The sequence below is a fragment of the Gordionus sp. m RMFG-2023 genome, chromosome 1, assembly GCF_954871325.1.
Source record: "Gordionus sp. m RMFG-2023 chromosome 1, tfGorSpeb1-WG-v2, whole genome shotgun sequence".
Taxonomy (NCBI): Eukaryota; Metazoa; Nematomorpha; class Gordioida; order Chordodea; family Parachordodidae; genus Gordionus; species Gordionus sp. m RMFG-2023.
In genome coordinates, this window is record NC_088775.1 from 6,928,751 (window position 1) to 6,941,390 (window position 12,640).

Below are 12,640 nucleotides of genomic sequence, written 5' to 3' on the forward strand. Positions count from 1 at the left end.
TGTATATTATATAATATGCGTGTTGAGAGGATGATGTTAGAACTAATTGTAAATCTTAAACCTAAATTAGGCCTCATTCATAGTGGGATCTTATTCTACATAATTTAACAGCTGATAGATTTTTAAAATTTGTTTATCAGATAAATTTTTCTTTATTAATATAGATTTTATCTTCAATTCAATTCATGATAGAAATCTAAAATATAATTATTTTAATAAGTAAAATGGTCCCATAAACAAATTTCAAAAATCGATCAGGTGTTAAATCCGGATCGGATGCCACTATGAATGCAGACTTATCGTTAATATTTTTGTTTAAAATTACGAATCTAAAAACATATGTTTTAATATAAAGCTTAGAAATCCTTATTCCAAAGAACCGCCATTTAAGTATGGAACAGTATCGTTTAGCTCATCGGCTCTGAATATTAGAAATAATTACCCCGATATGTATTCATATATGAAGACACACAATCGCACCCACGTTAAGAATGGTATTAGCGCTGTTAAAAATGGGTATATATATATATATATTCGAGATCTATAAAACCCGAGAAGCTTTGGTCATTAAACACACAAGTTCCCCGACCAGGCCGTTAAATTTTTTTTATAAAAAAATAAAGTTTTGGAGGGGAATTAATTACGTTTTAAAAATAAAATTATTATAAAATTTTAAAAAAGATGAATTTAACAAACTCCTTAAAATATTTATTTTTAAGTAATTTCTTTTTTTGAAAAATCTCTACAAATATTTCATAGATTATTGTATTCATATCTATATATTTTTGATCTTCATGCTAAAATATTGTGCAAAAAAAAATATTCAAAATGATCCCATGAAGCTAAAACCCTGCTTAAAACTAAATACTTTAAAATTTTATCTAGATTTAAGAAAAAATTTCAAGTCCTTCTCCTAAACATGTTTCTGCGTAGGACAGTCTATTCAGAGTCTGAACTAGGACACCCTATTCTATTTTGTTGTAAGGTAGCGTTGTTAAAACAGCTCGATTTGAGCACCATTTTAAAAAGGGCTAACTCAATTATTTTAGCCAGAAAAAAATATTGCCTGAGCTTCGAGAATTTCACTGTTTGTGCCATCTATGAGCAAAATCTTCGGGACTTCTATAATATTTTTTTCTGGATAAAATATTGAGTTAGCAGTTTTTAAAAATCAGCTCAAAACGAGCCGTCGAAACAACTAAGTTGCAAGTTTATACTAAATCTACTTTAGCTTCTTTACTTTTTATTCTGTTTAGAATAAGTTATATATAGACGACTAAACAGATGTCTGTTTAGAAATAAGACGAATCAGGACCCGGTTTAAGTAAATAAAAGAAGCTAAGATACTAAAATTATATACTATACAATACATAAACGTTAGTTAATTTTAAAAGAATCTAAATTTTAAAAAAAATAAATTTGTGATAAGATCACTAGACGCTTTTATTTACGATGGAAGGGTATTGGAATATTTGGTGGGTCGAGATGACGAGTGCAAAATACTAACGGTTGGGTCATGGTTCGCAATGACCGGATATTCAATAGCTTTTCCCAAAAGTTCGGAATTAAAAACAGCTGTTGATTCTATGCTCATGAAATACCAAGAAAATGGTTAAGATTTAAAATTGATAATTAATTTTGAAAAGGGGTCTATTTTTAAAAAAAAAAATATTATGATACTTTCATGTGTAAAATTGATCGGAAGTCGAATATCACGTGAACGATATAGTTTCCTTGTCAAAAAGAAAATGGATTCTAATATCCGGTCTTATAATTTTTCGAACAATCCAAATCATGACGCCTTTTGTTTGCCCTTCTTTAATTTTCGTAAGCAAGTTAAAGGTTAATGTACTAAGATACGGGGGGGGGGGTGCTTTTAATTATAATTTCTTATTTTGGTGCTATTTAATTTGATGTGGAACTCTGCAACCTTTTATAACCAAGAGACTATTTATTTTCTAATATCCCTCTCCCATTTTACCCTATCCCATCTCATCCTATCCTAATCACTTCTATTATATTTAACTTTAATCATCTGGGGAATAAACTTCTCAAAACCGGTGAAATAATATAATGTAATGTAATGTATGTGCTCTTAGTTTGGTTTTCATAAGTTTTTTCTTCTTATCTAATTTTCTAAAAAAATTAAATAAACAACCCACGAGTAAAATAGGTTAATTTTTTTTTAAGAACGCATATTATATTTAATATGCTTTCACTATTATATACGTATACGCACATCACTTTTAAGGGGACATGGGTAGATTGCAACATTTTTGGTTGTCGGGAGATTGTAAATTGAAAAAGAATCAAAACGACTCCAGTCACCCGTTGGGACTGCGGAATTTCATATCGGCCTTTACGTTGCTCGGGGCTGGTCTATTCTTGAGTCTCATTTTCTTGGGATTCGAGCACATTTATTTTAAATTCCTGAGAAAGCACTTAAAGAAAATTGACAAACACGGAATTTGCAGCCTTATATCCCTGGTTAGTAATTAAGAACTTTTCAAAATATTTCATCTTTCCCTGAGGGAACTATTTAAAGGGGTTCATAGAAAAGCGGAATTATAGAAGTGATATATTACTCGGAATTGCATCTTTTAAGAATAATGGACGTTGGATAATAGGGAATTCGGAATCTAGAGGCGCGTATCAATTTAAAATAAGATCCGCCAGGCATTGCGATGCGAGATAATTTATTTCCAATTTTTTTAAAGTTGAGCTATATTTTCAAAAAAAGAAATATATCCTAATAGGATCATTATTTATTTTATATCATTATACTAAACAGATCTATTTATGTCCAAAATTTTTTTTGTTATTGGTAGAATATGGGCCGAACCTTAAGCTTCGAAAAGACGGTCATCGAAATTCGAAATAAATTTGTGGGACAAAAATGCAATAATATGGCCTGCAAGACACAAATATGGAAGCTAAAACAAGAATTGATATTTTCCGGTGTTAAAGTTAAGCAATTGGAAAATATGACGGAAATATCGAAAGGGTAATATTAAGCGTTTTATACACATTTATTAATCTTGTTGGACCCAATGTAATGCTAAACTTGCGAATTCATTTATTGTATACGTTCGTCGAAAGAAAGAAAAGAAAGAAAAGAAAATAAAGAAAGAAAGAAAGAAAGAAAGAAAGAAAGAAAGAAAGAAAGAAAGAAAGAAAGAAAGAAAGAAATACTAAAATCTTTTCACTTGCGGATTTCAATGTATGCACACTTATTTATGCATTTTAAAGGACAAATCCTCAGTCTAAGATATCATTGGTTATAAATTAAAGGAACACCACATGTTTTAAAATATTTTCTAAACGATTAACATTTTATGATAAAATTATTTGTTTTGGGCATAATTAAAATTTACAGATATTTTGAAAATGAAAATAAATCGGCAAATATTCGAAACTATAATGGATTGAAGTATGTACAAGTTGGCAAGAGAATGTCAGTCCTAGCGGAAAATGAAACTTCTTTGTAACTTTGAATTGGGACTTTAATACTTACAAATATTACATATTTTTTTTAAAAAAAAACCATATTTCAAAAAATATATAAAATAAATATTTAATTTTTATAATAACAAATTCGCTATATATGATAATATAAATGCCCACCCTCCTTTATCATTTTTTAATTAAATATCGAATAAAATTAATATTCTCGTAACCAAAAAAAACGAAGGAACGCAAATCAGAGAGAGTAATAAAAAATACAGATATAGAAACATTTAATAAAGTAATTTTTAATTTATCACTTTTGTACTAGAAAAAAAAAATACTGGATTATTAATTATATTCTATAAGGTCTAGAATCTAAATGAGGTGATAATATCCAGTCCTAAATAGTAAATTTCGCAACCCTATTTTTATTTGCAGGAAGGAATTTAAACACAAAAAAAAATTTATTAACTTTTTATTCATTGATTTTTTATGTACTAATGTATTATAAACGCATAAAAGGTAAAATGTAATCGCGCGATAAAAATGCCATTTTTATAAATAACTTGGATTCGCTTCAGAAAAAGCTGTCCCGCATTGGATCTAATCCAGATCTAAGTTTATAATGCCCCTCAATCAATGCCTCTAGCGTCTCAACATAATAACACGTCACAACTGCGATTTTTATTTGTAAAAAGGGATAAGAATAATTTGCGACGTTATCTAGTATTTAACATACAAACACATAAAAAGATAAATAACACCTCCATACATCATTAAACCATTTCTTTTAAAGGCAATGTAAGAAAATTTTTTTTATATAAAAATAGCAAATTTTGAATATTTTTCTTCATTCAAAGGTCACACATCTTTATAGATATTCAGTAGCGTATCCAGGATTTTCCTATAGGAAGGGGAGAAAGCCCCCAAACCACCCTTGACTGACCTTCGGCCAGCTTTTCCCCCACCTTCTGCCGGGTCATATTTTTGAGCTATTCTTTTAAATTATTCATAAATCAATAATAATTATATTTTATTAGCTTAAAATGATATTTAGGAAAACACTCAAATTTGCGATGGGGGGTAAAATCCCCATCCCCCCCCCCCCCCACCCATTTGTTACGCGCCTGTAGTGATTTTGAAGAGTTTACAAATAGTGAGCTAATGTCCTATTTACCACTCTAACTACGCCTATGCCAGCATGTGTAGAGTATACCTAACCTTTGAATTAAAGAATTTTTGGTCATGAATACTTGAATATTTTTTATTTTAAATGGAATATTTATGTTAAGTAAAATTAGTTATTATCAAGTAGGGAAGGGATAAAATATATATTTAGACAAAATATGGAGAGAGCATTAAATATTGTCACAATTAAAATTTGTTATAAAAGAAACAAGAGTCATATATGTCTGATCTTTGTAAACAGAATTTTAACTCGAATAAAAAGAGTTACAGGGCTGGATATTTTTAATTTAATAAAATAAAATTTGTTAAAATTTATGACAGGATTTCACATGTATATAGAGAGTTATTTTAAAGGTATATTAAATTTTTATATTTATTAAATGAGATATAAAATTCAGAAAGGGGTATTTATAGGAATTATCAGAATACAGAAGTAGAGAATTTATACGGAGTATTTAATGTGGTGAAAATGGGAAATTTCTTATAAAAATATATATAAAATAAAATTTTTGTGGTAGAAAATTTTTATGTGTTTATATATATATATATATGATTTTATAGAAATGTAAAATTAGTGATTATAATTATGGCAAGGATATAAATTTGTATAATTGGGTAATTTACAAAAAATGAAACATATGATATGATTATTTATTGTTAAATGATAGAGGTGATGAATTTAAATTTAGAAATTTTATCAATCGGATTCATTTTAAATGAAAAATTGTAAAACATTTAAATTTAAAGAAATTTTATCATTATGATTTGTGTAATGATAAGGTGCAAAACAGTTAAATTAAATTTTTTTTATCAATATGATTGGTTTTTAATTATAAAATGTGACATGAAAATTGGAAAAAATATTATCATGACTTGTTGTAATGATGTGATATAAAATTTTTAAATTCATATCATCATAACTTGCGTTAATAAGGTGTAAAATATGTGAATTTAAAGAAGTCTTCTTATTTGATGGGTTTGCTTTGCATTGTTTCAAGGATTATCTTAAAGATTTTAGAAAATTAAATTTTTCTTTGAAAGGATAAATCACTTTGATTATGTATATTTAATGAAATTGTATTTACATGTAATCTATATTTTAAATATTAGTCATTTAAAAAGAAATATATATAATATATGTTTCATTAAACCCCTGGTGAATTTAATTTTGACAAGTTATAAATTAAAAGATATAAAATAATTTAATATATTTATAAAATATTGTTAATACTTATTTATTTTAAAAAATATGAATCTTAGATAAATAAATTTAAATAAAATATTATTAAAAAAATATTTTATTTTTTTCTCAAGATGGCATTATATATTTAGTAATTTAGGTATGCATGAAAATTGTTTATAAAAAATATGTAATTATTATTGTCATATTAAATATATTTAAACCTATTTATTTAAATTATACGAGTTAACAGTATTACTCCAAAATAAAAATGGAGTTGACAAGGTCGCCACCTCCGGCATAAAGCTATAAATATTATCATCCATAACGCTCTTATTAAGGCTAAAATACCTAACATCTTAGAACCAACAAACCTCTCTTTACAAGATGGTCTCAGACCTGACGGTTTAACCTGAACCCCATGGTCCAATGAGAAATCCCTAATTTGGGACGCAACCTGCGTCTCTTCCTTTCCCTCATCAATTAATTCAACCCTCTTACTAGCGGGGAAAATAAAAAAATTAATAAATACTCAATACTAAATAACTTTATTTTTCAACCCATAGTCATTGCAACTAATGGCAATTTCTCACAATCAACATATTATTTTTTTTTAATTTTAGCACGTAAAATTTTTAACATTACAAACAAAAAATGCGAATCAATTTTTCTTAAACAAAAACTCCAATTAGAAATTTTTAAACATAATTATACCTGTTTTTCAGGAACATTTTTACTATAAGCTCTTTTTAGAGCCATCGATATTTTTAAAATATACATTCACTTTTAATATATATATATATTCATTTTTTATTTTTATATTTTGTTTACTTGTTTTAAAGATAAATTAGATAAATAAAATTAAAATTCTAAAAAAAAAAATTTATAGTTGGGATGGCCATATTTAAATATACATTTATAGGACAAATTTGATTTTTTAAATATTAAAATGAAATTTGTGAAAACTAAAAAATTTGTAAAGTTATTATTCCCCCCCCCTCCCCCGGTTATGTTTATGATACATTTTATGGACCAATTACGTTTTTAATAATGTCTTATTCTGAATCTGTTACATAATATGTACTATATTAACTTTTATTTTTATTATTACTCAATTTATATTACTTTTAAAATTGTTAATATGAATTTGCAGTTATGTTTAATAAAAGTAATTGATTTAAATTTTATAAAAAAAGATATATTTTTAATGATATATAAAGCTCATGAGAAAATTATTGTTTAATAGTAACAATTTTTATACTTAATTGATAAAATAAAGAAATCTTCCTTATATTTAAATTGAGCTAAATCCCTATTACTAATACCCAAACTACAAAGCAATTCCTCCAAGACCGACGTCTAATATTCTATTTTAAACTAGACTTTTCCCCGCATGTCTTTAGAATCTAAACCCCCAAGTCTAAATCTCATGGGTGCATTTCAAATGTTACGTCGTTCAATTATTTAGCATCTTTCACTGCAATTCGAACACTCAAATAGAAAATAAGTCTAAATCCCACAGGAAAAAAAAGGTCCATGCTAGATGGGCTATCAGTACACTCCCAACAAAACATTCTTCAACATTCAGGTCGGAATATTTCTATAAGAAATTTTAAATAATCTTAGCCATATTGTACAAATTTGAGAAATTATTTTTTCCGGCAATTTACATTTATTTTCATGTTCCGGGCAGCGTCCCCGGAATTGACTTCAGACCAACAGGCATCATATAATAATTTACTATGTATAAAATAAATTGTATTTTGTTAGAATATTTCAAAAGTGAATCTGGTTACAGTTTTTTTATTTTTGATGGAATTACATTTAAAACTTTAATTAAAAGAAAACTGATTAGATAAATTATGATAATCATTTTACACCATAAGAATTCATTTATTTTTCTTATCTTCTTTAATGCTGATTTACTTGAAATAGATTCCTATGGCTGACTTTCGCCTCTTTTGTTATATGAAGTAAAAATTCATTGATTTAAAGATATTCTGTTAAGATTGATCATCTAAAAGTGTTATGACCAGTTATTATTTTTTTTAAGGTAAGCTGATTAAGTGGAATAGGAAATTTATATCTTCAAGTTCTAATCAGTTGGTAGTGCAAATATTGAGTCTAGGGAGCTCGGTTAAAGCTACATCTATGCCAATATGTGTAAAGTACACCTACCCCGTAATTTTAAGATGAATATATATATTTTTTAATTTATATGGAAAACATAGGTAAACAAATAAGTAATAATTGAAGGTAGTTCAAGGGCAATAAAATTTTCAAAATTGACAAGGTAAAAATACATCTCGTAATACAATTTTGGCGAAATCGGTCCAAAATTAAATGGAAGAGCGATATAAATGGTTTAAGGACGACAAATAATTTAAATATTAATAAAAATATACACAAGAGGTGTGCAACAAGCAAGAAAAATAAAATAATCTTAAAAAATTAGGTTGGCGGGCTAAACAAGATTTATAGATTAATGATGAGCAAGTGGTTCAATTTTCTTTTTTAAACCATGAGGGGGTACATGGGCAAAATCCGGTTGTCAGATGTCCCGATTTTTATACGCCATTCATTAAATTACGCTTTCTCACGATTATCGATCACAAATATGTCTGTTCTCGTATATCATTTTATGCAAATTCCCCCTATACAATCTCAACCCCCACCACACCTTTCTCCCCCATAAATGTATACAATGTGTCACTATTAAAAAATAAATTTTTAAGAATTAGTAAAATTTAGTTACTTTAAAATAATGACTATAATTTGTATTTTTTTTAAAAAATAAGCATTTTTATAAAAAAAAGTAAAAATCCAAAATAATTTTTATATATACAATATATTCAAAGTCCCACTACGATAAAATGTATGGCATAAACCCCCAATTATTAGTGCCCCCCCCCTCTTCAATAGGAAAATCCTGGAGACACGCCTATGTAATCAATGATTTTAGATTTATTAAATAAAATTTTCCCTTAGTTTATAATTTCTTTTCATTTCTATTTTTATTCCTATAATTTAAATTATATATAAATTACATGTTATATACCTAAATACCTAGACTATTTGTGGATTAGAGAAGATAAAGATAGTTGAAATGCAATTTAAAATACGATACAAAATTTAATATCCAGCAATTCAATGTGAAAAACATTCAAGAATTCAAAAAAATGTATATCCAATAATCACTAAAAAATAGTGGTGTAAACGTTACTTCAAAAAAGAAACGCGTTACTCTTTACTTCTGTAAAATAGAACGCGTTACCATTACTCGCTACCTTATGAAAAAAGGAACGCACATTACTGGCTATTAAAAAAAACAGGGTTACTCTTTTCTTAAAAAAATATACAAAAAAAAAATTTTCCTCCTAGATTTTATATAAATAAAATTATGCAAAAAATAATATATAATAAGATATCTTTTTATAATAAATTATATAATTTATAAATAAAATAATACAAAAAAAATATATTATAAGATAAGATATTTGTGTAATAATTTTTTATTTTTTTTACAATTGATTTTTAAAATTTTGATCAGATAAACAAAAGTGCCGTTCAAATGGTACAGAGAATGGGAGGGTTATATTATATTCGATAAATAAAAATTAAATTTAAGAGTAATCTTTAATTTGTAAAAAGCTAAGTTCATAATCAAAAGATTCTTCATTCATATTTTCATCCAATTATTATTTTTTTATCTTTATTATAAAATAATCTGTAATGTGTTGTTTTTGGAAGGAATCGAATCTATCTTTTCTTTGTCAAAATCTTATCTCAAACAGGAAATAAGTTCAAGCTTCCTTTTTTTGTTGATAACATTTTAAACTAAATGGTAAATTAGATATTTACCCTTCATGTGATGATAAATCAATTAAAAATATAACTATCTTCGAGGTGGGAAAAAATTTTCAAAATTTTGGATACGACTGGGCTTGGAACCTCAAAATTTATATTAGCTTGCACCTGACATGGGAATATCTTTTACAAATTATTAAGGGTTGAGCTGGGCTGGATAAACTTTTTATGCTTCCTAATATTGTGAGCTTGGACCTGGCATGACACTATCGTAAAAAATGAATAAAAATTTCATTCCCCGTTTCTTAATAATTTGTAATATTTAGTAAATAATGCATTACTTTCCTATGTATAAACATTATAAAAGAGAATAATGACAAAATAAGGTCTGCCCTAATATTAATTATGTTTTTTTTACATTTTAAACTAATGGGTAAATCAGATATTTACACTTCATGTGATGATAAATCTTAAAAATTTAACTATCTCCTAGGTGGGAAAAAATTTTCAAAATTATATTGAATACGACTGGGCATGGAACCTCAAAATTTATATTAGCTTGCACCTGACATGGGAATATCTTTTACAAATTATTAAGGGTTGAGCTGGGCTTGATAAACTTTTTTATAATTGTATGCTTCCTAATATTGTGAGCTTGGACCTGGCATGACACTATCGTAAAAAGTGAATAAAAATCTCATTCCCCATCATTGGGCTTTCTTAATAATTTGTGATATTTAATAAATAATGTATTACTTTCCTATGTATAAACATTGGTATAAAAGAGAATTATGACAAAATAAGGTCTGACCTAATATTAATTATGTTTTTTTTACATTTTAAACTAATTGGTAAATCAAATATTTACCCTTCATGTGATGATAAATCAATTAAAAATTTAAATATCTCCGAGGTGGGAAAAAATTTTCAAAATTATATTGGATACGACTGGGCTTGGAACCTCAAAATTAATATTAACTTGCACCTGACATGGGAATATCTTTTACAAATTATTAAGGGTTGAGCTGGGCTTGATAAACTTTTTTATAATTGTATGCTTCCTAATATTGTGAGCTTGGACCTGGCATGACACTATCGTAAAAATGAATAAAAATCTCATTCCCCATCATTGGGCTTTCTTAATAATTTGTGATATTTAATAAATAATGTATTACTTTCCTATGTATAAACATTGGTATAAACTCAAGACTTGATCAATGGACATGGGAATATCTTTTACAAATTATTAAGGGTAGCTGGGCTTGATAAACTTTTTTTATAATTATATGCTTCCTTAATTATATGCTTCGTAATATTGTGCCTCCTACATTTGCATTAATTTTGAAAAAAAATTCCCAAGCCTAGAGATATAAAATATTAATAATTTGTAATTAGTAAATAATGTATTACTTTTTGGTTTTAATATGGCCGCCCATAGTTGAATAGAAAATTTAAGTTATAGGATCATCTGTTTGTATAAAATAAATAAATAAAATCAACAATAGTAAATAATGTATTACTTTTTGGTTTTAATATGGGCTCCTACAGTTGCATAGAAAATTTAAGTTATAGGATCATCTGTTTGTATAAAATAAATAAATTAATTAAACAAATAAAAAATAAATACGTACCGATGACATGACGTAACGATGACATGACGCAGCGATGACATGACTTAGCAATGACATGACGTAGCGATGACATGACGTCCCGATGACGTAGTGAGGACATCGGAAAATTATAATATAGATATTTATTGAGCTCCATTTATATGATTAATTTACTTGTGCTTGAAGAATTGGAAAATATTTGATTTGTAGAAATATTTTACATGTTTTCCCAGCATTATTCTTTTTAAAATATATAATTCTTTAACATTATGTAAAGAATTTGATGGATTTTTTTCATTTACATCAATAGTCATTTTTCACCCCCTGTAGAGTGTGGTGATAATATTATCAACTTCTATGATTTAAATATCCATTTCTAAAAATAAAAATATAATACCACCTACCCTACTAAATTAAATTACTTGACGACGAATGAATTGAATGAAACGGAAGAATATAAACAGTAAGAGAATGAGATATCATAAAGTGTTAATTAAATAATCTTGTTTTATGTGTTCATGTACATGCACATTAAAAACGTAGTATAGTAAATTTTTATCTTCTTTAATCGGTCTTCGGTCGGACCGGACTGAACTATCGAACCGTCTTATCGGACCGGACCGTCCCGTGGGACACAAGAGTCTGATGAGAACGCCTTGGACCGGACCATTGCAAACACTAGCAAGTATGATTAAGAAAACTATCTTATTAAATTAAAATAAAGAATTACATTGTGATACTATATTTACAAAATTTCCACTTTATATAATTTTATTTAATATAAATTAGAATATAAAATAAAATGAAATAAGTTAGTAAAAATGGCGATATATTTTATAAAAGGTCATACGATTATTATAATTGTTATAATTATTATAAATTATTTTAAATAATATTATGATTTTTAAATAATTTTATATTATATTTTTATAATTTATTTAGATTAATTTTATAGTATATTTTTATAATATTATAATTTAATTAATATTAAAATTAAATCTTTTTAAACATCTATAACAATTTGTGGTATTTTTTGGTGAGTTACATAACATGGGATTTTAATTATACACATGGCAACTATCTATTTTATATATTTTTTAAAACTTTTATTATACAATACCTTTTCGGTTATGGTAAAGGTTAAGGAAAAAATACAAATGAGCATTTATTATATAAAAAAGTGAATAATATTACAATGGCTATAGTTAAGAGTTATGGGGGAAATACAGATGTCCAATATGCTTAATATATATTCAAAAAGGGCCTATAAATTCAATTCTATGTTTGATTAAAAATTATGCCAAGTGGTTTGCTTCAAAAAAATTGTTAGCCATTTTTAGATGTACATCGTTTTAAATATAGTAGGGGTGATTTAATTTTAACCAACCTATAAATAACATAGATATAT

At 26.6% G+C, this 12,640-nt stretch overlaps 1 protein-coding gene across 6 annotated transcripts in view; it reads left to right on the forward strand.

Annotated features, from left to right (window-relative positions):
* Nucleotides 1-3,713, forward strand: part of LOC135931190 (glutamate receptor ionotropic, NMDA 2B-like) — a 27,461-nt gene extending 23,748 nt beyond the window's left edge. Inside the window, exons 13-17 of one of the 6 annotated variants that reach the window (XM_065468126.1) lie at nucleotides 356-516; nucleotides 1,430-1,611; nucleotides 2,252-2,487; nucleotides 2,829-3,004; nucleotides 3,377-3,690. In XM_065468126.1, coding sequence (XP_065324198.1) covers nucleotides 356-516; nucleotides 1,430-1,611; nucleotides 2,252-2,487; nucleotides 2,829-3,004; nucleotides 3,377-3,488 — 867 coding nt within the window. In that variant the 3' untranslated portion in view covers nucleotides 3,489-3,690. Of the gene's footprint in view, nucleotides 1-355; nucleotides 517-1,429; nucleotides 1,612-2,251; nucleotides 2,488-2,828; nucleotides 3,005-3,376 lie in introns of all 6 variants that reach the window. The other 5 variants (XM_065468125.1, XM_065468123.1, XM_065468124.1 and 2 more) reach the window with 5 other exon arrangements.
* Nucleotides 3,714-12,640: the final 8,927 nt, after the last annotated feature.